The 27,806-nt window shown below is 31.6% G+C and overlaps 3 protein-coding genes, 1 long non-coding RNA gene and 1 other non-coding gene across 13 annotated transcripts; 3 read left to right on the plus strand and 2 right to left on the minus strand.

The window, feature by feature from the left end:
* Positions 1-201: 201 nt before the first annotated feature.
* Positions 202-819, plus strand: LOC100646375. The gene is made up of 2 exons (XR_007223327.1): positions 202-343; positions 599-819. It is a non-coding gene; the product is annotated as an uncharacterized LOC100646375 (transcript).
* A 184-nt stretch (positions 820-1,003) lies between these two features.
* On the minus strand, positions 1,004-4,082 carry LOC100646171 (ribonuclease H1). 4 transcript variants are annotated; one of them, XM_048404071.1, is made up of 7 exons: positions 3,962-4,082; positions 2,216-2,380; positions 1,978-2,127; positions 1,799-1,913; positions 1,580-1,710; positions 1,237-1,501; positions 1,004-1,149 (listed from the first exon to the last, which is right to left on the minus strand). In XM_048404071.1, the coding sequence occupies exons 2-7, from the start codon at positions 2,320-2,322 to the stop codon at positions 1,066-1,068; spliced, it is 852 nt and encodes a 283-aa protein (XP_048260028.1). In that variant the 5' UTR covers positions 2,323-2,380; positions 3,962-4,082; the 3' UTR covers positions 1,004-1,065. The 4 variants fall into 4 exon arrangements, with proteins under 4 accessions (XP_048260028.1, XP_048260027.1, XP_012175914.1 ...); XM_048404070.1 differs by lacking the exon at positions 3,962-4,082 and adding an exon at positions 3,683-3,826; XM_012320524.3 differs by lacking the exon at positions 3,962-4,082 and adding an exon at positions 3,521-3,807.
* Positions 3,615-8,202, plus strand: LOC100645938 (cell cycle checkpoint protein RAD17). Of its 5 annotated transcripts, XM_048404068.1 has the most exons (11): positions 3,616-3,750; positions 4,484-4,628; positions 5,642-5,797; positions 5,903-6,299; positions 6,380-6,536; positions 6,609-6,731; positions 6,813-6,991; positions 7,052-7,138; positions 7,199-7,389; positions 7,542-7,660; positions 7,785-8,202. In XM_048404068.1, exons 3-11 carry the CDS (start codon positions 5,783-5,785, stop codon positions 7,897-7,899), a joined length of 1,383 nt encoding a protein of 460 aa, XP_048260025.1. In that variant the 5' UTR covers positions 3,616-3,750; positions 4,484-4,628; positions 5,642-5,782; the 3' UTR covers positions 7,900-8,202. The 5 variants fall into 5 exon arrangements, with proteins under 5 accessions (XP_048260021.1, XP_048260025.1, XP_012175917.1 ...); XM_048404064.1 differs by lacking the exon at positions 4,484-4,628 and having other exon boundaries at positions 3,615-3,750; XM_012320527.3 differs by lacking the exons at positions 3,616-3,750; positions 4,484-4,628 and adding an exon at positions 4,684-5,127.
* LOC100646054 (inositol-trisphosphate 3-kinase homolog) lies at positions 7,943-27,536 on the minus strand. Of its 2 annotated transcripts, none has more exons than XM_048404069.1 (5): positions 26,709-27,536; positions 11,133-11,433; positions 10,123-10,331; positions 9,201-9,672; positions 7,943-9,052 (listed from the first exon to the last, which is right to left on the minus strand). In XM_048404069.1, exons 1-5 carry the CDS (start codon positions 26,738-26,740, stop codon positions 8,846-8,848), a joined length of 1,221 nt encoding a protein of 406 aa, XP_048260026.1. In that variant the 5' UTR covers positions 26,741-27,536; the 3' UTR covers positions 7,943-8,845. The 2 variants fall into 2 exon arrangements, with proteins under 2 accessions (XP_048260026.1, XP_003394154.1); XM_003394106.4 differs by having other exon boundaries at positions 11,133-11,417; positions 26,709-27,535.
* Positions 12,845-16,761, plus strand: LOC125384677. Its single transcript, XR_007223328.1, has 2 exons — positions 12,845-13,076; positions 16,204-16,761. It is a non-coding gene; the product is annotated as an uncharacterized LOC125384677 (long non-coding RNA).
* Positions 27,537-27,806: the final 270 nt, after the last annotated feature.

Raw genomic sequence — 27,806 nt, forward strand, 5'->3', positions numbered from 1 at the left:
TTATGTAATTTTAAATAATGGTTGTATAAATATATATAAATTTCATATATTAAATAACATGTATGTAATGCAGATAATAAATTATATAATTAAATGCAATAAAATGTATGAATTATTCATATAAAATATTTATATTTATTTTGGATCACTGTTACCATAATTTACTAAAAAACTATTGGCGGCACTGCTACAGCGTTGTGTAGAAGGAGAGATTTACGCGACAAACTGTTTCCGTATCATAAGATTTTTTTATTAATAGAATGACGTTTCCACAAGCTCATCAAGTTGAATTGATAGCACTGGCCGAACTAGCAGGGATTTCAGCAGTTCCAGGAGTTTATCGGTAATAATTTATGAACTATACAAATATAACCTATACGATTGTATGTGAAAGCTTTAGTAAGATATAACTATAGAGATAAGCTTTTATATGCTATAAATGTCAACATTTCATAATAAATGTAATATTTATCTAAACGCAACAAGTGCAAAATTTGTTAATGCCGTAAAAAAATAAACAAATATAAAAAATAAAATCTTATTTTAATTAGCTGATAATAGTCAAAGCTATTGTGATTTCAAGAAATTATTCTTTCAGAATCATATTGGAATTATTGGCTCTTCAAATATCTCCAGAGGATATATACGTCCTTTTAAAGCAAATATGTCCTCGACCAACAGACAACCGAGCTGTTGATAATATTGAAGGGGTACTTGATGTAACTACAAACTAAGACACATAATATAATTTAATACAATTTAATACAACCAATACATATTTTTATATAATCGATTATTACTTATAAAATATGTTACAAATATGTTGCAAATATCTTAATTTTTACATTAATCTAACAACAAATTTTACATTATTTTCATTAAAATTATTCATTCAAAAAAATTCATTAAGATCAAATATTTTTTATATAATCTAAGGTATCTTAAAATACATACAAAGTTATAGAATACAGGGTGTAATTTAATTGTAAACATACTGTAAATATTTAAATTATTGATTAAAATATAAATATTTAATGACTATTTTGTGAATATTACATATGAATGTTAGATATATTTTGAACTTCCTGTCCGAGCTAACTTATCAGCCATTTCATTACCATAAACTCCAACATGACCATTGACATGATTCTGAAACATTAAAGTACCAATATTCATGAGCTATAAAATATAAGATTAAGGCATTAAGTACTAATAAAATAATCATGTATTACTTACCCAAACCACGTTTAGAGGTTTTAAAGCTTCTTCCATTTCTATTAGTTCATTCTTATTTATAACAGGTTTGTTATTTGAAGTAACCCATCCCTTTTCTTTCCAGCTAGGCATCCAATACTTTATGCAGTTGATAAGAAATTGGGAATCTGTATTAATCTTCAAATTTTTAATACCTGCCTTTCTTGCTTGTCTAGCAGCTACAGTTACAGCATTAATTTCTGCATTGTTGTTAGTTGCTCGACCAACAACAGCTTCTGATACATTTCTACAATTAACATTTTTAAACAGGATATTTACATTGAATTGAATATTAAATATAACTGAAAGATCTATTGTAACACACAGAGGATGATTGTCGCCAAACCAAACACCTATACCAGCCTTTGCGTTTTCTCTCCCATTTGCACTACATGCACCATCTGTATATACATTGACAAAACCATCGCTATCCACAATAAAATTTTGAGTTAAATCCTAAAAAATTAATAATATAGTGAGATAAATATAAAAATTCATCCATAAAAATTATATGTGAAACTCCATATAAAACATTTTATCTTACATTTACTTTATCTATCCATATATTTTCATGTTTTGTTGAACTTGTCGTTTTTAGCTTTTTTGAACCTGAGTGTTCGGTATGAGAGTCTGTACCTTTGTTATTTTGTATTTGTCGTCTAAAATTATCTTCCAATTAATATATTCATCTATGTACACTAATATCTTAAAATTGTGTTATACCTTTTACCAATTATAGATAATGCATCTTTCATGTCATTTTCTTTATTTGTTTTCTCATATTCTTCAATGAATTTGCGTGCTTCTGTTTCTGTTTTAAATTTTTTAAATACAGGTCCAGAAAAACGAAACACTTGTTTATGACATTCAGGCCTTGTTTCATAAGAACAGTGAAATACAATCTTTTTGAAGTAGATTTAAAACAATGTATTAATGCATACTGAATGTAAAAATTTCTTACCAAGTATGATAAACTCCAGGTGTACGGCCTTTAGCTACTGCATAATAACTTTTAAAAGCCATATTTCTTAATATAGTCACCAAAGGCTCAAATCTGTTTATTGTCATTTAATTGTACAATTAATTTATGATGAACATTGTTCACATATACAAGGGTAAATTATTCCTATAACAATACCATAAAGTATGTATTGTATACCTTACAATCATATAAAGCATATAACATGATTTAAACAAGTACAAAAAATAACTAAAATTTAAAATAGTGCAATCATATAACACAGGTCTGATGATTCATACATTGCAGGCAAAGAGGATAATGTGCATTGAATGAGTGTTAACTTGAGAAAGCATTTCACACGAAAAATTTACAGTACATATAGCATCTATCTATTTGTATATAATCATGCATGGCCATATAAACTTTATAAATTTAATTATTAAGTTTTGTTAAATATTATATTATTTTGGCTTCACCTAGAGACCTAGAGATATATTTTTCTCTAGCGAGTGCCCAGACCTGTCTCTTTTTAGTGGATAGATAAAAGACATTATAAGTCAAATTTTGACTTATAATAATATATAATATATAATTATAATAATATATTTATAAATATAATAATATATAATTTTGATAAAAACAGAATATGTTAATGTATTCTACATTGCTACCTCTTGCTTATGCTTCTAATAATAATACAAGTCAATTTCATTTCCTTCTCGCTTGTTTACTTGAGATTTTAATAGTATATTCAAAATCTAACATTTAATCTTATTACTATTTATTTTAAATACTATACATTTTTCTGCGAAACAAATAATTCAGACTTATACTTTTTTGCCTTTAGAGTTTATAATGTTATAGCTAGGCTGCGGATGTTTATACATTTATATTAAAATATAGTACCTAGTGGGCAAAATAAATTTTTGTGTAGATTCCATTTTTTTTATTTATCTTTGTACAAATGTAAATCTGTGCAAACACAATCACGACTTATAACGTATAAACATCATATAAAATAAACCGAATGGAATAGTCAACAAATCCATATTAATTCCGAAATTATCATACTTATAATTGATAATGATAATTTGGCACTAGTTTAACTACTTATAAATAGATTATATCTTTAACCATTTAAATTTAAATCATTAAAATCACAAACAATAATTTGATACTTCATTTTTGATGTTATATATAAAGACAATATATATACACATACATATGTATCAAATAGAAATATTCTTTTCTTTGTCTCAAATTTAAATTATTATTTTATTATATTAACATTTATGTAATTATTACCGTAAGTTTTTGTATTTCTTACTCTTCTACTTTTTTTCCCTGGGATTGACTACGTATCAACACAGTTTATATAACCTTTTTCCATAATTGTAAACGAAGATGAAACTGGATATCGCCAATAAGCATGCATGAATGTAGCCAAAAGTACGATTCATGCATTACCGCCTCCAATATCAAAACGATCGAATTATATACACATTTCTTTCTTCGGCAGTTTTGCTGGGAGAAACGTGAGTATACATTAACTAATTACAAGTAGGTATACCCATCGGTAACTAAAAATAATCGCTTGGCTCTTAGTGGCGATTCGAAAATGAGCTTTCCAATTTCAATAATTTTAAGAAATAAGTTATAGAATATGACAAAAGGGTTGGAGATAATTGTTAAGTATTGGTAGGTATTAAAAAAATAAAATAGTATAAGAGGTATTCGGAAACTTACAAAACTACTAAAAACGACATCATTTTTTGAGAAAATCCACGAGCACAATACTTGTTGGTAAAAATAATAATTTTATATCAGAACATGATAGCACAGAAGGTGTTACAATTTCTCCGATTCTTGAGACTAACATCATATTTCAGAAATTTGTCGAAGTTGAGAATTTCGAGATTTTGACCAAAACTTTGAAACGATTTTACGACTTTACATTATGAGAACATGACAGCATAGGAGATGGTATAATTGAAATGAAAGTATATCAAAAATTAGAATGTAGGAAAATAAGAATTTATGGAATTATAATTTTCGATGAAGAATATCTATATTCTATCAGGAGAATATAATCTTGTAAGAGATGGCACTATTACGATTATTGTTGGAATTTGATATGATTTCTCGGAATATCCGAATGCTATTTCATGTTCTTTTTTAATACGGTTCTTCTTGCAACGTTTTTAATTATTTTCCGATGTATCATACATATCTGTATGTGTAGTATAAATACTGTATAATCATTTTCAGAAAGATTGTTACTGTTGGTTGTTGCTATTTGCTACTCGCGTTGATGACTGCTTGTGGTATCGCCTGATTATTATTTTTATTCGCAAAGTGGCCTTGCTGTAATTATTAAAGAAAAAACAACGTACTGTTAATATTTAATTAAACTGTAAGCAATTTTTATATTTTGTTCATCCTTGCCGATCGTTGGTAACCTTTCATTGTGCCGCGCCATCGATACGAATGTGTTTTCCTTCTCGTTTTTCTCACCAATAGCACTCGAAACGAAATGTGCATGTAATTGGGTCGTTGGCCGCTAGAGACTCTCATTTCTAGCACATATTTTTTGGCTGAATTTTTTAACATTGCTGATCTGTCTGTGAACCACGCTATGGACCCGTATTTTGAAACTGTGAACTATATGTACCTATGTTTACAGTCAATTAAGCCTTTAATATTATTATTATGTTATTGAATATTTTCTTGAACTTTTGTGGAAATATTAAAATGTACAATATTTAATCGATACCATACATACTGAAAGTGACAATCTTTACTGTAAAAAGTGTTTTGGGTTTAACCGGTTGGATAATTTCTGAAAATATTTCGAAATATTCTAACACGAATATATTAATTTATTCAAATACAATATTATCGATTTTTTTGAGGTATTAGTATAGAAATATATTTTTAAAAATTTATGTTGTAATTTCTATATGTATATCTAGTGTAACAATTTGAATTTTGAAATAAATATCGGCTGTGAAAAAAGAACATAAAATGATCTTTATGTCGTTTGTTTTACAAACAAATAATTATTAATCAAATGTTACGATATAATTAAAAGTTGGTGGGATTAATCAATCGAGCGTAAAGGCGTAAAAGAAAAAGTATAAATGTATTTAGTATATTGAAATAATAATTGTACACGAGCCAAGTTATTTACACATTCTTTGTTGCACATTGTTCTCACATTCTCTCTAAACACAATCTGAGATCACGCTCTTTTCCCTAGTTCACTCTCCCCTTCTTGGTTGACATATGGCTTATGTATGATACAAATCTATTATATCATATTGAAAACTTGTTTTTATGCAAAGAGATATTTGAAATAATATAGTTCAACATATAAGATAATGTTACAAAATTTTGTATAATTAATCAAGTTATGATTATTTTTAGGCAACTATGAAAAATTGATATAACTGGAAAATATTTCTACACTTACAATTACAACAAAAGATTTTATATATTTTTATAATAATAATTTGCATTGTAATAACATATTTTGTCGCTATAAAGAATTTATACGCCCATTACAGTATGGCAAGTACAAAGGTATATTTTCACGGAATGGATCCTTTAATTCTTAATGTGTAAATGTAAATACCTTCTTCACTGATGTTAAATATGTTTATCTGTATGTAATCTGTTTATCATTAGAAAAACAGTAGTTGGTTGATGTCATCATTTGAATGTGAATCTGTCAAAAGAACACCAGGGATTAAACGTAACATTTCACAAGTACTAGAAACTAGTGCTTTAGAAGTATCAAGCACTTATGATATAATACCGAAAAAAAAGAATGCTAGTAGCCTATTTGCATTGCTGGAAGCTTGTGACGCAAAAAGCCCTTCTGAATTAGTAGTTAGTAGACAAAAACAGCAAGAGATTTTAAATTGGTTACAATATAAAGTAAGGAAAGGCACACCTGCCATATTAATTTTATCTGGTCCATCTGGTTGTGGGAAAACAACAGCTCTAAGGGTTCTTGCAAAAGAAAATGGTTTCAATATTACAGAATGGATTACTCCTATTGATCAAATTATGGATGAAAATAGTAATTTCTTCCTTTCTCAAACCAATAAATTATTAGTAATATCTAATAAAATGATGAAATAATTCTAAATTTTTATTCAGACAGAATAATGAGACAAGGAGACAGATTTGAAGAATTTTTAATCAGAGCTACCAGATATAGTTCAGTTTTAAGTAATTATTCTAGTCGTTTACTTCTTGTAAAAGATTTTCCAAATGTCTTTTATGAGGAGAAGGAGAGTTTCTTTTCTCTTTTGCAGTAATTAGAATTTTTTATTTTTTCTTTTGCCATTTTTATTGAAATATAGTTATTATAAACTTTAATTTTTAGAAGGTACTTTGAAATTGGAAAAGAACCTATAGTGTTTGTATGTACAGAGGTAGGAAATTCAAAATTGCTTCAAACATTATTTTCTCCTAATATAAGAGAAAAATTTGGCATAGATTTAATTAAGTAAGTTTCTAAATATAATTATGTATTCATAATCTGTTCTTCTATTATATATATATTTGATATAGAACCTTTATATTTTAGTATAAACTCTGTTACACAAACTGCAATGAAAAATGCATTGAAAAGAATAACTAAGATTTTGAATTCAATTGCTGGGCATATGTTACATGTTTCACAAAATAAAGTTGATGAAATATTATCAAATAGCATAGGAGACATTAGAAATGCTTTGTTAAATCTAATTTTCATTTCATTAAAAGGTAAATATGATAAATTATAATAATACGCTTGATTTCTAAATGATATCTTAATATCATTAGTACCAGAAGAACGAGAAAATAAATGTAATATTCGAGAAGAGAATTTAGGGCTTCTTCATGGTGTCGGGCGAGTAATTAATCCAAAAAGTGAGTAAATATTTTGTGTACATTAAGATTTACAGACTTGCTGAATAAATAAATTTACAGGAATTCAAACTGAAAATAACTGGAAATTTGTACATGATCCTGATGAAATAGCAGCTTTCTTCCAGTCACAAGCAACAGTATTTTTGAACTTTCTGCAAGAAAATTATTTGAATACTATGGGAAACATAGAGGAAGTAGATATTTCTACAAATATTTTAAGTATAGCAGATGTTTTAAATTCTGAGTGGCGAGTACGTTTATTATTTATCGTTCAATTAAAAAAATTTTACATTTTGTTTCATACACAATGAAAACATCAGTATTAATATATATATATATATACATTAGGTAAAAAAATTTATAATAAGAACTTAATTAAAAAAATTAATATTAAAATTTTCAGGATCCTACCTTAAATAAAGTTACTTTATCTTATTGCGTCCGAGGTTTAATGGTAACGAATCAAAAACCCGTTTCTGGGTGGAATCCTGTAAGAAAGCCACCAAGCGATAAAGTCGATACGTTAGTATAATTAGTATAGAAACAATATTTAATGCACTTGTAATTGTAATATATGTATGTAGCATTATATATGATAAATTATATGCATATAGATGAATACATAAATGTAACATTATCTATGTAGGTACAAATGTCTAGCAGCTGCTGAAATTCGATGGTACGATTCCATAATCAGTTCGAAATCGAAAAGTATATTGGAACAACCCGTTACCAACATCGAGGAGATTATTATTGAATAAAGTTTATGGAAATTAAGGTTGTAATAAAAAAAGATGTGTCGTATATATTTATTTATGCTTTATTTTCTACTAGAATCATGTAAATGTAAAATATAATATCGATAGAAATCGAATGACATAAATTTGCTTGAGATTTCATAGTTCTCGAAATGTTTGTATATATTGTTGAATAATATTATTTCATATTATTATTTATTTTGCTTAACATCGTCTAATATATAACAATCAGTATTTACGCAGAAAAACAAATGTTAGCGGGAATTACACTGATAAATACAATAAAAATACGTTTTGTGTAATTTATACGTCTTAAACGAAATGCTTTATTATAAATGTTCTTTCTACTAAAATTGGCAGTTAGACAACAAAATAATTTAATATAAGATTGTTACTCAGAATTGTTCGTCGTAGCGAGTATTTTATTCAAAAAATAGACCTTACAATCTAACTTTTCTTCATAAATAATTATTCTAAACGATTATACTTAGTTAACACTATATTTGTACATCAATGTAAATTTTGTACGCTCACTAAATATGCTGTAAAGCGATGTTTATCAAATTTCCTTTCGGTTAAAAGTAGTTCATAGAAAAAATGCAACAACAAGCAGTCTTCCGCCTCAAATACCTTGTATTAGCGTTTTGCTCTAAAGTATTTAAATACATAATTTGTATTTTATAGGCAGTCTCATCTTTTTTAATTCTTTACAAAGACCAATGATAATTATACGCAGAAGTATAGGTATTAAAGTTTTTAATATACCAATCGTATCAGAAAATATCTGCAAAATACGCGATGGAATTTTTCCAAAGAGAAAATTGGACATTTTTTATTTAGTTTATTGAAGCAAATAAAGAAAATAACGATAGCCGTTATTAGGATGAGACCAGCATAGGATATCTATGTAAGTTGATTTCACGAATGAAACAGTTATTATACGCGAGAATTACGCGTTTGGAAGATTCACTTCTTCTATCGTAGAAATAAGATTATCGAGGCCAAATAAAAAGCCTTCTTCGTGGTTGCCTTGTTCCCATGGTTTCCTGTGTGTTACTCTATGTCCATTTGGCAATCCTCGTGTTTTAGCAAAATCGATCAACCAAACGCCAACTTTATCATCGTCGTAGATCATAAAAATACTACTACCAATTATCTGGAAAAGAAATAATGTACGTTGTATTTCTTATTTGTTCTCCTAAAATTCTGTTAAAAAATTTTTTTAAAAACGAAAAGAAAGCAGTTCTTTTTTAACTGTTTTGATGTTCCAAGTATTTAATCACGTATGTACAATTGACACATACTTCGTGAGTTTTGAAGTATTCAGACATCTCGATCTTTGAACGAAGATTTTTCAACCGTGCGAGCAGTTTTTCGCGAGTGTTTTTGCTTGTTCCAAGAAATAGATTCATAGTTTCGAGCACTTCCTGGTGTGACTTTACTTTCTTTAGGTCGGTGATCGGCGGACCACCGGGTAATTTCATAGCCTCAATTCTAAATCCGTGACTACAGGTCGAGCTCTGTTGCTCACGGAACTGCATGTACCGCAATTTAGTCACGGCACGTTGCTCGTGTTCTTGCTTGGTCGGAGCATTTGGATCAACGGCGATCATCTTTTGATATAGATCCGGTCTAGCGGTCGTCTTCGACACTTCCGATTCGAGGAACGTTCTCGTGCCCATCTTGATATCCATTACGTGTGGATCGTTGAAACCAAATAGTAAATCCTGTAGCTCTATGAACGTGTCACCTTTGTATTCCACTTCACGATAGTATCTAAAACATGAAAATGAAACGCTTTAAAATTAGACAGATAAAATGTTTTTCGAGGATTATATCATTACATCGTTATATACTATTATAAGTAATTTACATTAAGAGATAACTAATCGGATGAAACTTTATTGGAATTTATAGCCTGTTGAAAACATTGTTCAGTGTTAAAACGTTAAAATTGTTTAATTTCATTACAGCTTATCAATTACATATATCAATCGGTCTAAGCTTCGTTGATAGAAGATTACACGATAATTTACGTACTCTTTGATAACATTCAAGTAGCTTTAATCCCTTTTAATTGTTAGTATATACATTTCTAAAAATAGTTAGAAAACTTTCTTCTTATTTGGAATTCTCTTTCACAAAAACTATATCCTATATTTATCATATATTTGAGACAATGAAACTTCTTACTTAAGTAATGATTAATTTATGTATTTTATTTACCTTGGGATGCAATCCCGTAATTCTTTGTCTTTGCTAAGAGCTTCGTAAACAATTCTCTCTGTATTTTCTGCCCCTCCAGTTTTTCTCTTCCAAACTGTTCCAGGCCCAGCGGGAGCGAAACCATCCGGATGCCCGGATAATTGAAACCAAGATTTTAATCTGTTTTTCAACAGAACGTCACTGGCTGGGGCTGTTAAATCCAAGGCGTTCTACAAGAAAAAAATAAACAGTATAAATTTTCATATGAATATAATTAATAATTTAGATTCCAGATATAATTAGTTCTTAGCAATGATAAAATTTACGATAAAACGTATCGCTATGATAATAGTAGTAATGGTAATAACAACAGTCAAATAGTAGTAGTAATAAGGCAATTTTGTAAAATTACGTTGCAACATTTTAGAATTTCTGCAATTTTACGAATATTAATTATATTTCAGTAGATAGGATAATTCATTGTTGCTTGTTGTTATTTATATCATTATCATATGTATTTCGAACGTGCTAATTATTTCTTAGATTAAGACTTTACCAAGGATGAATTTCTGCACGTCGATGTTCCCCGTTACATAGCTTTCGGACATTTCGCTTTCAACAGTATCTCTACAGTGAATATATAATTGAATAAAATAACGTTTAGGATAAATACTAAAAACAAACAATGCCAAATAAAGGAATAACATTTTACCTTCGTATAGTTCGTTTCTTTTATATGAACAATAAATATAAACAAAGGGAAATCATTATATCCGAGAAATAACGTTTAAAATGGAGAGCATTCTATTGTATTATCCCTTCGTTAAATTCTTAATATTTATTAACAACGATGTTATAAATAATTTTGATCGATCGTTGGAAATAACCAAATTTTTCTATATTTTATTTCAGATTCAAATTTATTGAAAATATCGATAGAGATTCGATTTCACTGACTATTCTCAATTGTTAAAGGTTCGATGTTTTTCAGCGTTCATTAGCGAAAAAGTATAAAACGAGAGGATGAATACCAGCGCTAAAAACTTCAACGAAAGATCCTCTTCTGGCATAGTGGCATCGGAAAGGACCAGTGGAAACTGTTCCATTTTTTGTATAGTCGCTGCATCATTAGGCAATTTGGCAAGGGCTCCGGTCGAGCTAGATCCAACACTGTTGGACCGATTCGAGCCCATAGAAGTGCCCCTTCGCCATTGACGGAAGGCGCTGTATGTGCTGCTCGACGAAGCATCCTTCTGCCTTCGATGCTCCTTGTGGTTCGAATTATGATTCAGCCGCGTTTGCTCTTTGCTCGAAGGCTGTAACCAAAAAAGTCTACTAAGAATTTAATCTAGCCGATACGATTCTAGTTGAAATGGTTGCTCGATTATTTCGAAATTAATCTCTTTAATAATTTCCGTATTCATTCAGAGTTCAAAGATATTTTATTTATCTCCCTGAAGTATTATTAAACTTTCACTACTGTATAGACCGTTCGATACGAGAGAATTATTAATTTATACGGATATTATCGCTAGCCGCTAAGATTACGGATTGTTATGGATTTATAGAAAATTTCGAAGCTGCGAAAATGCATAGCACGTAATTTACAAAATATAGCACTTGCTATAATGTTTAGCAATTAAACAAATATTTTCTACCTAGGTTAAAGTGAAAATTCGCATAAATATCTACTATTTATTATACCATGGTTTCACGTTATATACGTATACGTATATCACCTTCGCTTTCATTAAATATAAAACATTTCGTTTGCAAAGCGCAGGTAACTGTTACATAATTTTTTACTGCGCTCAGGAACGAACGAATTTATAAGAAGAAAAACATGATTAAACTGTGTCGTTGTTGTGACTGTAGGAAAAAGATATTCGGCATTTATTTGCAAAATTCAACGGAGGCGAGTAACAGAATATCGAGCCTCGGCAGCATAACGTCAGAATAACAAGATATTCGATTGGATATACCAAAAACCAGCGTACTAAACGTGTGGCCAAAAGTCCAATGGATTTCGAAAATAAATTTACACACCTGCTTTCTATAAGATAAAAATAGTGTGCGATTGTAACGCGACTCGTGCATTTTGTAATCAAGCACCGGTTCATATACGAAGAGGGGGAAAAACGAGGAATGCCCATTTCTCGTGATTTTCCAATTTACAACACATTTCCTTCGCGAGAACTGAAGTTGATGAACTATCAAATCGCAATGATTATAACGTTCAAAATATCTCCATCAAATATCATTATTGACTAATAAAAAAAAAAAAAAAAAAAAAAAAAAAAACAAGAGAACAAGGAACGTCTACTGTAAAATAAATATTATGTTAATCATTCTTTTTTTACGATTTCTAAGTAATGTTGAAATTTCATTTTACGAACGGTATAGTCAAACTCGTAAGAATGTTGTCCCTTTTCTATTCTAGTGGATTAAAATATTAAGATGTGATTTTCTCGATAAAAGCTATTCTATGGCATTGCTCGTTCCTTCCCTTGCTATTCGTATGAGATCGAACGTATCCTTCGTTCGTCAATCGAAAGCTACTGAAGCAAGGAGCAAGGAGAGCGTCCAGCAGGCGCAATGCACATGCCCGCACGTGGTCCAGCGCACGCAACAAATCGAAATCCATCGGTAAGCGTCGTTAATCGAGTTTAACGAGTGGCGAGCGTCTCGTGCTAATTGCCGCAACGCCATTCATAAATAATCTAATTAAGACGTGTCACGTGTATTTTTCGCTGCGAGTGTCAAGCGAGTCGCGATTGTAACAATTGAACGGTCGACGCGCGTAATGTTCGGATAATTGCGTGTAAATTGGTAGCCGGAACTAGACATATGTATATACATATGTATATATACGCGTAGAGAGCTGATAGAGTGTAAATGGAATGTAAAATGGAAGGAAACGCGTGGTTACGAGAATAAGTTGTTCGTATCGACAGAGTTTCTGTAGGGGCCTTTAAGTAAGTAATTTGTGATAAATCTGGCATTATCTAACGTCGAACAATTTATCGGGATTCTATATTTTCCTAAGGGTAATATAAATTGATAAGTTTCGTTTTTAGGATAAGAGGGACGAACTTTTGATCTTTGGTTTCGTCACGCAAAGTGATACAAAACTGAGCATGTAAATATAATAACGATTAATCAATCGGCAAGAAAAATCGATCAGTAGGGCGTTGATAACGATTTTTCTTTCCTTCGATCAAATGTTTAATGGTTTTACGCATAGATTACGCATAAACGCGTTAAAATATGATATGGACGAAGATTTTCCTCCTTACAGCTATAGATAGATACCCATAGATCGATTTATAAAGAATATATCCAGTTGTTCTATTTTTAGTTTACCATTCCGATGCATAGTTACGGTATTATCTGTTCGAAATAGTTTTGCCGAATATTTTCAACGTAGAATAAATAACGTGGCTGTTTAAAACAGCTGGTTAATAGCGGGACGAGAAACGTGTTTCGATCGGACAGGTGGTTCGTCGTGGAATTCGATTTCGCGATACGCCATTCATTTTAATTTAGTCGACAAGGTTCGAACGTGAGGACATGGCAAAATTATACCTTGCAATTCCCCAACGTGATTCCATATTACAATGGCGATTGAGATTACTGGCGAATCGAATGATTGATCGACATTGTTTCTGAATTGATCGGAGTTAACGATTGTTTGTTTGAACGATCGTAACGTTCAAACGATAATGTATACATTTAACGTTCTTTGATCAAGAAATATAAAGTAAGAACTACACGGTGATATCGCTACACGTTTATAAAGTTCTACGACAAATTGTATATTTGCGTAGACAGTAAATCGCAGAAATCTACATACATGCTTTAGATAGAAAATATTATAGTAGAAATATTATTAAAGAAATAATATACATTCTTAAGTTAAAATGTAACGCAATTTATTTACTTTCACCTTTATTATGAAAAAAGAAGAAAAATATAAAATACAATGTGATAAAAATCACGTGCACCCGTCCTATCTACAGGAAATCATACAAATGATGAGTTTAATGTAATATTAAACCTTGTAGGTCTTCCTCCTGACATTGAAAAAAGGAAAGGTTTCGTAACTCTTGACGTAACTTTATCTCAAGATATTTTTCAAATAAATATCTTAATTCTTTATATTTCTCTTAGAAATTCATTAACGCATTATTGGAAATTGTACTGCCACGTAGGCACAAAAAATTTTATTCCAAAGTATATTTTTATTTCCTCTGGTAAATCACATACACAAAATTCTATAGATAAATTTCTGTAACTCGTTGATATATATATATATATATATATATATCAGTTAAAAAAGAAAGAAGAAAGGAATTTAACCATTTCATTTGCAACAATTTAATGCATCCGATTGACGTTGGCTCGTCACCGTGATTCGCGTTGCTCGCATTTCAAATGAATATATACGAGGGTCGTTACACTGTGCGTAACCGGCCAGTATATTTGATCGTAGTAAACAACCACGTGGCAATCAAGGAGATTCGAATTGCGCTGGCGCAACAGTTATTGTCACAATGAGAATTACGTCAAATGCTAGTTAGATGACCGACTATAAATAACCATACAAAAGCAGAATATTTCGCGAATAAAGCAGAAAAGTACACCATTCTTTGATACTAGATGTCTGCTTGAACGATCGGTAACGCGCGTGTATAACGCGATGCGAGGTAAAATGTAACTTACAATTTCGAGTAATTTTACTATTGGCGTTGAAATATAGGTGGACTAGGCGTTTTTAAAATGAAAATTTTATCCACAGCGTAACGTATCTTGTTTCTCGTTGCAAACGTATCGTTGCTTGGGCAGATTTTGTTTGTGTCACGTAATTATACGTTTGAAGAGTCATGAGTCAGTACGACTGATTATGGCAAACACGATGATAGTTTCAGACAATAAAACTGTCGTTATTCGATCCTATTATTGGTGCGGTATTTCGCAATGGTATATTTTCTCGTTCTTGACGCGACGTAGAAAGAAAAATTCACCACGGTTCTTTTATATTTTTACGTATCGCGTCTACGTGGTTTATAAATTAAATTTCTCTGTTCGATCAAAAAGATATAAATACAGTCTTACGACGTAACGATAATTTGCAAATTAAATTTTTTTGCTTGATTAGATCCGAATGTCGAATCGAAATAAGTCGGAATAAACGGATTATAAATCACGGTAGAAGGGACACAATTGCTTGGACCGTCCGATCGTGAGTACTCGCAGAGTCGATAGAGGAGTTCAGGATATTTACATTCGATATACGATCATGATCGATCGGATGCCGGTAATCACGGCACGCTTGGAATAAAATATGTAAGGAATGTACGTGTATAACGAGCTGTCTTCGGTGCAAATGTCAACATATAACCAGCAAAACAGCTTTCGAGGAATGGTTTATGAAACGGTAGATTGAAAGCTACGCGTGGACAGCAATGACGTTGGAAACTCGGTTTTACGATCTATTTTTTTTTTCTTCCTTTTTTATCTTCAATCGCATTTGCGATACATTTATGCGTTGTTCGGTATCGATAACGAAATCTATAGTCGAAATTCTAAAACTGATCCGTCAACGTAAGAGGACACAAATCGTATTCAAAATTTTAATGAGCGAATAAACATATGTTAATTCGGCATGATACTTTCAGTGATGAATTTCAATCATCAACTGTTCTATAGAGAATGGAACGGATAATTACTATGGATTTTTGATGTTGTACTATGTGTTTTTAATCGCTGTAGATTTTAAGATAAAAGTTATCTTTCTTACATAAAGTACCGGCGCGTATAATCGATCGATGGCTCTATATCAATGTCGGTGATTAAATCGACATGGATATTTGAGGATTTTGGAACTTTCTTACTACTCGAAAGCATTAGAAATAATTATACGAAGTTATAAGAAACAAGGCTGATGATTTTCATTTTCTTACGACAGAATATATACGGTAGAATAATCGGTATATACCGATTATTCTCCCGATCGGTAGAGTAATCGGAATATATACGGTAGAAGATCCGATAAAATTGATATCATTCTTTTTTTTTTTTTTTTTACTTGAAAACAAAAAGGAAGAGGAGGAGGAGCATATTCTTTTGTTTGACAAACGTGTCGAATAATAAATCACGCACCTACGCCTTAGCCTTCGGCTATATCGTCACAAGAACGAGGAAAAAGAAGCTTGTAACTCGTTTCGTAAGTAGAGTCGTGTTTTACGGAGCATTGACGTCACTGGTGTATTCAGATTGCATTGTTGCAGATAAGTTTCAATCGAGCACCGTTCCAGTTTTAACGTTTAACAACGGGAGCCACCAGATAAGCCAGATTCACTGCATATCCAACCCGATAAGAGAATCCGAGGGGAAAAACAGGATTCATTTGTAATTCACATCTCTAAACATTTTATGTTATATTGGCCTTATATACTGGTTACAGAAAGTATTGGAACATACACTTATCTTTTAATAAATAAAATTTCATTTTTATAAGAAGACATTTTTTTGAATCGTATAAAAATGCTACTAACTAAACTACTGATACGAAATTTAATATGTTTCGAATCTAATTAATTAGAGTGTAGATGCTATAATAAATACAATAGTGTACCGATGCTTTCTATAGTCACTGCATAGCAACTTGTATTGTCATATCGAAACGCACGGTTATCCTCTTTTTATTATTATTATTTTTTTATTTTTATTTTTACTAATATTATATATTCTGTATTATTATATTATTTCGCAAAACGTCACAAATAACGCGGCAGAATAGTGGAAAAGAAGTGCGCGCGCCAGCGCAAACATCACGATCGCGGAAGCGCGATGTTTTTCTTTAGAAGCTTGCGTCGTCCTCGATAAAACGGATGGCGAAATTTTCATCCGAACCATACGACAGAAAAGCGACAACGACCTCGGCTCAAGTGCGTCAATGCACGAGCAAGACGATTTGATAAAAGTGCAACCGTAGCTTGTCTTCTTTGCGAAAGCGAGGCGAATTGTTGTCTGGAAATAATGGGATAAGATCGAGTACACGCGCCTTATATTATTTGCTGATTTTTATTCTTCGTGACTGAATCGCGAACGCCGACCTCTTTTTGCGCACGAAATATCGCGCCGCTGATCTTAGTAAATTGCACGTCGTTTATAGAAAAGTTGCTAGGAAACAAGTACAGGAAAGTTTAGGTTTAGATTAAACAAAATTTGGATACTTATCTTTAATTCTATCGTGTTCTTATTCTTATAGTATACTATCTACTGTGACGTAAAATTCTACATTTTTCTACTTTTAATATAATAACGATCCAGGGATATCTTTGTTCTTTGAATTATTTTATTTATAAGAAGAGTAAAACACGCAAAAGTTATAAAATTTACGTCGAATGGTAAAACCAAATATTTAAGAATTCTATATATTTTTTAATATCTATTGAAATATGACATCCGTTTCACGTCCATTTCGCATAGACTAGAAGAGCACAGCAGGGTTGAAAAAAGACCAGAAAGAATAATTTTCAAAAAACTACGGAGTCGAGTTTCCGAATTCCTATTAACCTTTGATCTACGACGAACAATCTGCACAATTTACGTCTTTATAAAGACACTGGAAGAAAACTCGTTTTGCTATTAACAATTTTAATTATTTTGTTTAGGACCGCATAAATTTAACGATTTTAACTTTCAACTTAGACTGCAGAGTTAAGCGATAGTACACGTCGAGTTACAACGTAGGTCCTGGAAGATTCATCGAGTTCAAGTTCGTATATTTAGATATTATATTACGCCGCCTTCGTATCGATTTTTATGTAAGCGAGAAAGTCATAAAAATCAGCCAGTCGTTGATTATCATCCGTTTGAATGAAATTTGAACATCATCTATAAGAGATTGATACAACCCCCGTGGAAAATATTCATTACGATCAATTCTTCTTCTTTCTTACGTCATATCCTCCGTATGTTAAAATAAAAAATGTATTAAATCGCTAATGATTATATTGTTTAGGTGCACATAGGTCAACATCGACATACAGGGTATTCGGACTGTTCCCAGCGTTTTTCTTGTAAACGATTAGTATGCGGAAAAAATGAAATGGGAAACAGATGAATGGCTCGAACTGAGCTACATGTTCACATGATACAATTTCGTTCGCAGCAACAAAAATGTATATGCATCTTGCAGTAGCGCTATTTCTTTGAAACGGAAACTTTCCCTGTTTTTTTGCACACATCGAAGCCTCTCGTCGCTCTACGAAAAAAACGTGTTCGAAGACTCGTTAATCTAAAAGATATTGTAACTTTAATTTTGTAAAATTCATCGTAAGGCAAAGAAAACATAAATACGAGAATACTTCGTTATATATATCTTCATTTTTCATATGATAGATTCCTATGAAATTAGTTAAAATCTCTGTTGAATCAATCAGTTTTCGACCGTGTTACTTTAATATTTGAGTTTTTCGATTGATGAGACGATCCGACGAGTGCAAAAAAGATATTATCGTGAATATGTATTTGTCTAAACTGACCATCTGTTTTTTCCACTTTTTTCTTCATACTTGTCGTTTACCATAAAAACGCTGGCAACTAATAACATAAACACCTTCTATGATAAAGATGGGAAAAGTAAAAAAAAAAAAAAAGGAGTCTACGAGGTAAGGCAAATGCTAAACGATGTTAATACGTTTAGTATCATGGATATTTTTTACCAAAGACAGGAATTGTTTTAAGTCGGTTTGCAGAGTGCTTATTCAGTCTTAACGGTCAATTAGTAAGACGATACGCTTTTTACGTAATCGGACGAATTGAATTTGATCCTACTTAAAATACTATAGAACGTGCAGTTTCGTGCGTTTTATGCTTATATAGTTACATATGTATGTGTGTGACATATGTGTGTACATGTAAAAAATGGATTAACTTTTTTTTTAAAGCTAATAAGTTACGAACGTGAGTATATTACACATATATATATGTATCTTTATTAAATTTGAATACGCAAAATAAAATTATCATTAAATTATCTATATATTATAATTTGCTGTTAATCGTAAATTTTACTCTTTTTTTTTTTGCTTCCATCTTATTTAATGTCAAACCATAAAATATCAATAACAGACACGATGATCTAAAAAAAACATTTTGAAACTTCTCGATTTTATTTTAGTAGGTTGATGTTAATGTGTTGTTTAGGAGTTCAAGATAATCGCATATCACGCTTTTAATAGCCAATTTTTTCTGAGATAACTGTGATGATAAAATATGACGTAAAATTAATAAATCGATGTTGTTATGGTACTGCATTGGTGCTACGTAAATCTTTCATCATAGTTATGCCTAAATTTCTTTTTTATCGGATCTACTAGCTATTACGTGCGTTATAATATGCAAATAAATATGCATTGCACAAATACGAAAGGTTGCTACGGTCCTCGGGAACTTCTCCCTGCGTCAGAAGAAAATAATCTTCTTTTTTCATAGATGACATTGATTAACAGTAATTACAATCAATCGTTATGCAATTTTTTCAAGCGCATGCAAATTTCCTGCTGTAGTAATAAAATTCTAGAATAGTGTAACTAATTTATACGATACATTCAAATTCCTCCGTGATGTATTAACGTTTTTATTGTATATTGTGCCTTCCGTTCCTCTCTTTCGACAATTTCCATATTTATAACTTTTGTCCTTTTTTATACTGCATAGAAGTCAAAAATTTATTACAATTATATATCACATTTTAACGTTAACAAAATCTTCAAGCAATAGCATATCTCTGTGTATTTCTCTTTTTGTTTAATACTTCTTTAAATACTAGTAACAACTTTCACTGTGTAAGACTATTACGCGGCCGAATTAAGGAAACAAGCAACTATGTCTGTAATGTGTTCTAAGAAGAATAAGAATCTTGAAATTCAGAATAGACGAAGCGGCAAACAAGGCAAGAACAAGATGAAAACGAGGCAGAAACATGATAAAAGAGGTAAAAACGAGGTATAAACGTGATAAACGAAGCGAGGTAGAAACGAGGTCAAAAAATGTCGTAACACGAGTATAAGAAATATAAAGAACAACAAAAAGCCAGTTTCTCAATTAAAATGACGCGGAAATTAAATACTAGATCGACGTCAATGACATGATGCATATGTATATGTATATTACTTGTTGTCGCTTTAAGCAAATGAGGGCTCTAAAATGTCGATCAATGATCCCCTACAAACGTGACCCCACAGGAAAAAAACAATTTATAAATCAAGCCTGACTTTATATGTATTATCATCAATCGAAAGCCATTCGATCATGTGGTTATATTTTTTAACGATAACACCAACACGCTATTTGTTATTAAATAGACATTTTCCAATTCGTCAACTAAATATAGTATCTTGTATTTGCCTATATGTATATTCTATGTTTTATGTATGTAAAGCGAGGAAATTAAATTTTCCTTTATACTTTGAATCTTTAGAATCTGAATATATAAATTTCATATTAATACGATATTAGTACAAAGTTTGGTAATAAATATTATTTGGTAAAACATCTTCTGAGAAAGGAAAAACAGAATAGGAAAGAATGGCGAGTGATTTATAAGTAATAGATAAGTTTTGAGAGATATTTGTCTCGATTTCTCACGCTCTGCAATTATGATTAGGATTAATATTACTGTATTACATAATCAAATTGTAAAAAGAACAATAATCTATCAATGAAAAGGTACTAATTCGTTGTCTATTTAATTACTTGAGGAATAATTCATCTTCTCGTTTGTTTTATATTGGAAATTATTGTTGAACAGCAGGTAATTTATTTCTATTGGACAATTTTCCTGACAGTCTGCATGTATAAGTGGTTTCATGCTAAAGAATATAAAAGGAAAGCAAAGTATAATTTAATTTACTGGGTAATACTGATTATTATCATTATAGAGAGATTATATGTTTACTCTGATATTATATTCTCCAGTGACGCATTATTACAATAAATGTAGGTATATCGAAATATCAAATAAATTTGACATCTTTGTAGAAACTCACATGCTACGATATCGAATTCCAAGACATATTGACTTTTTCCTCTGAATTGTGTAATCAGTATTAAGATTTAAGTGCTCAAATACTTTCATTGAACCAAGTTATGGTTACAACGTGCTTGGCATTTTCAGATAAAAGGAATAACACATGCTCTGTACGATGAGAATAAACGATTAATTTAAGAAGCTACATAATCGTAACTCTGGTCAATGCCGATATGAACTGGTAGATAAAAAAGCTGATGTATATATTATATATATATGTATACAGGTTCGATAAATAAAATCCATGTTAATATACTGTTTCTTAATCATTCTGAAGAACCTTCGCCAACGATATCCGAGATTATTACGATACGATGTATCATTAGAAGCGCGACAATTTCAAAGCAGCACGTTCACAGAGATTTATCCTTTATCAATCGCGTATACAGTTTCGTAATCGATAAACATTCCACCTTAGCACATAAAAATCTCTAAACGCAACATCACTCGAACGCCATCATCCACGGTGTTTATAAACAGTTAAATCTACAAATGGTATAAGGTCGTACTAAAAATACTCTGCAATCTACGTGTCACTATACGTATCTAATTAATGGTTCGATTAACATAAATAGTTTAGCGACAAAGGTCGTGGCGAGAGCTATCGATCCTGTTTACGTGGAACTCCTTTTATCCAATGATTCTTAACTTCTGTATCATCTTTATTATTGTTCCTTTCTCTACCTGAGATCGATATCTATTTTCGGAAGCAAATCGAAATAAGAAAAAAATATTTCTCGATGCTTCTTTAACAAGATCATTGATATTTCTACAAGGATACCTTCACCTCATTGCTATTCTTTCTTCCTGCTAGACGAGTGACCCGTGGCCCATATGAAACTAGTTTTTTAATAGTCTGCTGGTGTTCCAGATAGATCATTGGTCTTTAGACTCGACATTTTCGCTTTGCTCGCATACAACGTAAAAGTCGAATTCTGATATATGTAACGATACTTATGTAATTGATATAGTAGGTTGTCAACGCGTTTATGATATACAAATACACGTGCGACTGCAACCAAACTGATACCATTTGGCGAACGTGTAACATCTTTTTAACAGTGTTAATGATAATCGAGCAATTCACAGGACAAAGTGATTAAATTCCACTTTTGGAAATTTTAGTGCCGAGGTACTTGCTCGTCTTATATAAATTGATCGGTTTCCTCTGCTTTTTGTTTTGCCAAGTCGACCGATTTGGCAACAGTGACTCAATTACGTATTGCATTATAATTTGCTACGTATTTGTTCTCACTGTCGTCGTTGAGAGTATAGGAAGCAAAGAAATGTCCTTAATGAAAGTTGGTAATTTTTAGTCGATCGTAACGTGATTAATTCTGCTATCATCTGCTTGCACTTCTTCGTTTGACTCTTATTTCTATTTTAGTGGGAAAAAGAATTGCAACGGAGGATCATGTATACCAATAACGGTTCTTCCATATTTTCCTCGCGTTTGGAGATACCTTTCAACATTAGACAAAATACGATTGGATCGATAATGAGCAGAAGAATGCTACAGGAAAAAGAAATGATAAAAACTAAACTTGAAATTTGGAAAGCTGAAACTGGTTACACCGTGTATACGTAATTGATCGAATAACATGTAGAAAATTTAAATGAACGTGGTACATATCTCGTGTTCTGTGTGGTTATTAGAATTATTACATTCTCCTTGATTGACGTCGTCTATTACGTAGCAAAAATATGCACCTTGATTTCTTCGTGGTGCGTTCATATCGTATCACGTGAAAGTTATCGATCTATACGAAAAAAAGCAAAAAAGAAAAGAAAAAAGAAACAAAAACGAATTAAGAATAGCAGGGGAATAAACAAAATTGAATTGATTCCTCCTAATATTAAATTTTTATTGAATTTTGATAATAAAGACGTAGATAATTTATACGTAATATAACGATCAATCTCGACAGTTTTCGGTAATCATGTATGTGTTATAATGATAGTTTTCGACCGGTGCTGCGTTACTTTTTTAAGCTATTACGTGTCTTTTTCACTATAATTTTGTTATCGTCAAACGCGTCTCATCGATCAATCGTAATCGATGGAAATGTCGTCGATTAAAGGTAAATTTACAATAATTGCGTTGTATTTGTAAACATCGTGGAAAAAACCAAACTGGCAATGCTTCTACAGTATAAATAGATAGTTAGATAGATAATGGATGGAATATGGAATGGAAATATGGAATGGAAATATGGAATAGAAATATGGAATGGAAATATGGAATGGAAATTTCATTAAAATGAAAGAAGGTTTCAATACACAGAATGAGCGTCGTTTTCGAGTTTTCCTCTGCAATAAAGAATAATTTACTATGTATAATCGAATGGATTTCACGAAGAACAAGAAGCTTTTCTCATCCAATTACAGGACGTAAATAGACCATCCATTTGTTGTTTCGCAGGATAATGTATCTATTTACGAGGAATGATGTTATATATCGAAGCATAAGTAATTGAAAATTATGAATCATTGATGTCATGTAAAATGATTGTAAATTTATCGTTAAATATATTTTAGTATCTCTTAAGTTGTCGAGTGCAACTGTACTTTTCATACACGCTGATAAAAACTGAATAAAATTAACGTATCTATACGCGATTATATATGATAATTTTGTTAGTCTGCATACTACAATTACGATATAGTTTCTGCCTTTGTTTTATTACTACTAAATGATTCTGCAGATACGTGAGGATTATGAGGATTGTTCTACTTTCTGTGTGTACCAGGTTATACGACGTGTATCCTTCACGTTATAGGAATTATCTGATAGCATATTTATGTATACGGGCACAAATACGTTTAATTAACGTGTAACCAGAAAAGCAAGTTTATAATTTTATAAATATTCTAGCATTAGTTAGTTAATTAAATTACTTTATGTAGAATAATAATTGGAATTTCTTACGTAGGAGGGTCAATGAATTCTTTGTATAATCGAGCGATACTTCGAAAATTTGGGCAGAAAAAAATTGGTCAAACTACGCCGTCAAATATTTCATGTTCATTTATTATTATTATAGATAAAATATAGTTACAAATAAAATGTATTAATACAAGTATTCGTATAATACCGATTATGCAATATCTCTTGTGTTCCTAATGTTTGCTTCGCGTTCAGAAACCTTGATTCCAGTTGTCGTATAAAGCGTTTGGAAAGAATCACCTTATCAAATTGTATTTATGCCTCTCATAAGCTTGATATTCAAAGTATTTTATATCCGCGAGTGTGATTGTTCCTTTCGTTGCATTTTTTCTTATTTCATAAGCAACAGTATAGTAGTATATGAGATATAATTATCAGCACGAGGAATTTCATAATTGTAACGGATCACATATTCGTTAACTCATATTTTCTTAGAATTACACCATAAACACGTATGGATTCTATGAATTTATTATCCTTCCTTATGTCCCAATAATATTAAAACTTATGATTTTGAAGTAATTTCCTGAAAAATTTGTTTTCAATTGTGCCTCTCGCCTAGTACCAACGATATGAATTCTTTCTTCTTGTTCCTTCTTTTTTGACATAGCAACATATTCAATTTAACTTGAAATATTGCTATGAGTCACACACGTACTCCGTATAAATCGTAAGGGCACTGGGAATTTAATGCATACATCGAAGGTTTACGAGTATTTTAAAACAACAGATTACTACGAAACGAGCAAGCAACGTTTCATCGAATTACGGTGTTCACACATTCAAAGTACTGATTTATGAGTATTTTTATCGTTTCTTTTTCAATTGCAACCATCAAATAAGTTGCACGTAGTTAATGGTTTAACACGTTCTCTGTTCCAGATATAAAGTAATCCTTGAATTTGTCATCGAGCACCGCCTTGAATTTATTCATCTGCCTTCATCGAAGGTCGACTGTTCAAATTTCGAAAGTCTGCTCGATTTGGTTTCCTTTGAAATCTTTTTGCCAATTGGTCTCGTATCGCGTTAGCCGCTATTAATCGATAAATAGACACGATATAGATGGTAACAAAATTTTGACTTGTAGTTACAACGAACAAAAGTGACGTACTAAAAATACAAGACCGGTTTGCATAGCTTAATTTTACTCTTAGCAGAAGCGTAACTTAGTCGCTCGGATATACGGTTGAACAGGTGCACGAGACTGTGTATACGATTGCAAGAGTCATAATTAGAAATTTGTACACATCCGTTATTATTAACGATATATATCACAAAAATTCAAACATTTTCATCTTCGATTCAGAGGCTAATAATAAAACACATTTCATTTTCAATTTCTTAATCTTCAAGTGGGGTCGTTGAATCATAGGTCGGGTCATCAAACCACACGAGTTTGGCTTAGATTCGAATTAATGTACACGATGTTTCGGAATATTTAATCTTAATTTATATTCTACATATCCGGGCATAACTTACTAAATAATCTTATACAATTGTTTTGGAAATAAAGTTAACAGGTCATCGTGAAGTTAATTAAAATATCATATTATGTAGTTAGACTATTTACGCGTTTGGGTCAAAATAAAATAAACGAAATCAGTATTAAAACACTGTCTACTTGAACACACGGTCTTCATGGTAATTTAATCCAGATAAATACCAGTAACTTAATGATAAAATATATATGAATCATAACACGGTCCAAATTCAGCGTAAAAAAGAGAATGTGTATTTTTATCTGACAAATTGCCGATCATTTCTTTAGGAGATGAAGAAAAAATCCAAGTTTTCTCGTCATCTCTAGCGACTGTTTTATTTCTAATCGAAAGTCAGAATTAATATTAAATGAAACACACCGACGCTGTACGAATAAATACCGTGAAAGGGAATATAACGGCGAATTGGAAAACAGAACAATGTTACCGTTAACGAAGTCACATGTGAATACGGATCAATGTTTTACCAAGAAATATGGCTTCACAATGATTACTTGTTCAAGTCGCATCATATTATGAGTCAATTCCTAGATGTATAGGTATGTAGTATCTTGTTTATCCGTGTACAATTAAATTCATGTATTTTACATGAATGATAAAAAAACAAGGAAAACACGCAATCAGATCGCCAATCTCATTTTTACACACCAATTATTCGACCGTGGGTGGTTATGCATTTTTGGTAAATTTAGGATCCAAATATCTGCAGAATGTATATAATATACAGAAGTATAAAACGATATTTCAAGTACAGCGTTTATTATAAAATTTAGTAGGTGAAACAAATTTCTATTTAGATTGGGGTTAGGTTAGTCATAAGACCATAAAATTGCATAAATATCCACGGTCTAGCAATTATTTTTCTAATGTTCTAGATGCTTGAAAAAGCACTATCTCACAAAGTGAGCATATTACGAAGTATAATGAAACCCTATAGTTACACTACAGTCTATGCATCGTCGAAGTTTCTCGTACTTCGAATGACTATCGAAGGTATTCGTGGCGTGCTAGCATCGTGGATTGATGGATCGAAGTGAGTTGTATCTTTCGACAGACGTACCTTGTTGAAGTGAGCTTGCAGAAGCCGCTCATATTGGTCAGCAGCACGGAGACAGAGCCTCGTGGTGAATGCTTCCATTCGTGCTGGTAGGGGCGCGTGGCAAACACTGCTTGACATTATTCCTTTCTTCGAGCTGGCACTCCTCCGGAACACGCACGCACAGTGTGTACAAATAAAATCGTCAGTCGCTACGCACGGACGACGGACGCACTTAAATCGCGATGATCATTTAGAAGCAAGCTAACCTCAATCGACGCTCACGAGTGTATCGGTTACTTTAGGCGTGGCTTCCGACACTTATTCCATTCAAATTTTCAATGCGATTTTCGAATTAATTATATAATAATTTTTCACACTTGTACGAATTTATTCTTATTATCTCGTCCTTTTAGTACTCCCGCGAATATTCGTAGATGCCTCTTTCGAGTGTACTTCTTTCACATGATATAAGCAAACCACTTTCACGTGGTACCTTCGAGTAAAAGTTAACTCTGAAAGTATGGATGTCAGTTCTTCACCTTTGACGTTGCCTGCACGTCTTATAAGTTGGAATATCGAAACACCGGATGTTACGATGATACTGCTTCCGATAATTGATTTGCGTTTGCAGAAAGTGAATAATTTCGTTACTTTGAAATGCTATTGAAGAAGCGTGCAAGCAAAACTGTCGATATTGCGCGTGCGCTGTACAGATTAAACTACCCTGCAAAGGAAGTTAAAACGACAATCGTGATTGGTGGAATCGAATTCTTGTCAACGACTTAGTAAACCGTTCTGTTGCTTCCGTATAAATATAAATACGAGAAATAACGTAATAATTCGTTCACTACTTTTCGCTTTCTCAATGCATACTGAGCAGCGGAGAGAGTTACATGTAGTTTTATCGTCTCGACGCTCTCCCCTCCATTTTGTGTCGGCGTCCGATTCTCGCTGGCGCAGATGTCATGTAGGTAAGTATAAACGTAAAGTCAGAACAGTGAATAGGGCCATTATTCGGGTCACAGCCCCTTTTCATAGATTGGATCCATTCCAAAATCGTTATAATATTATATAACACATTTTTTAATCGCAACAATAAATTTATAATAGGCAGGTATA

This window comes from Bombus terrestris, chromosome 3 (genome assembly GCF_910591885.1).
Source record: "Bombus terrestris chromosome 3, iyBomTerr1.2, whole genome shotgun sequence".
Taxonomy (NCBI): domain Eukaryota; kingdom Metazoa; phylum Arthropoda; class Insecta; order Hymenoptera; family Apidae; genus Bombus; species Bombus terrestris.

Excerpts from the sequence above, each read along its gene's own strand:
- LOC100645938 (XM_048404064.1), top strand. Across the intron at positions 6,537-6,608 it reads AGTTTCTTTTCTCTTTTGCA|AAGGTACTTTGAAATTGGAA; the intron begins GTAATTAGAATT and ends TTTAATTTTTAG. Across the intron at positions 6,732-6,812 it reads TTTGGCATAGATTTAATTAA|TATAAACTCTGTTACACAAA; the intron begins GTAAGTTTCTAA and ends TTTATATTTTAG.
- LOC100646054 (XM_003394106.4), bottom strand. The coding sequence starts at position 26,825 with ATGTCAAGCAGTGTTTGCCACGCGCCCCTACCAGCACGAATGGAAGCA. Across the intron at positions 9,673-10,122 it reads TTACGGGATTGCATCCCAAG|ATACTATCGTGAAGTGGAAT; the intron begins GTAAATAAAATA and ends TTCATGTTTTAG. Across the intron at positions 9,053-9,200 it reads AATACTTCAAAACTCACGAA|ATAATTGGTAGTAGTATTTT; the intron begins GTATGTGTCAAT and ends TTTCTTTTCCAG.
- LOC100646171 (XM_048404071.1), bottom strand. The coding sequence starts at position 2,322 with ATGACAATAAACAGATTTGAGCCTTTGGTGACTATATTAAGAAATATG. Across the intron at positions 1,914-1,977 it reads TTATCTATAATTGGTAAAAG|ACGACAAATACAAAATAACA; the intron begins GTATAACACAAT and ends AGATAATTTTAG. Across the intron at positions 1,711-1,798 it reads TATGGATAGATAAAGTAAAT|GATTTAACTCAAAATTTTAT; the intron begins GTAAGATAAAAT and ends TTAATTTTTTAG.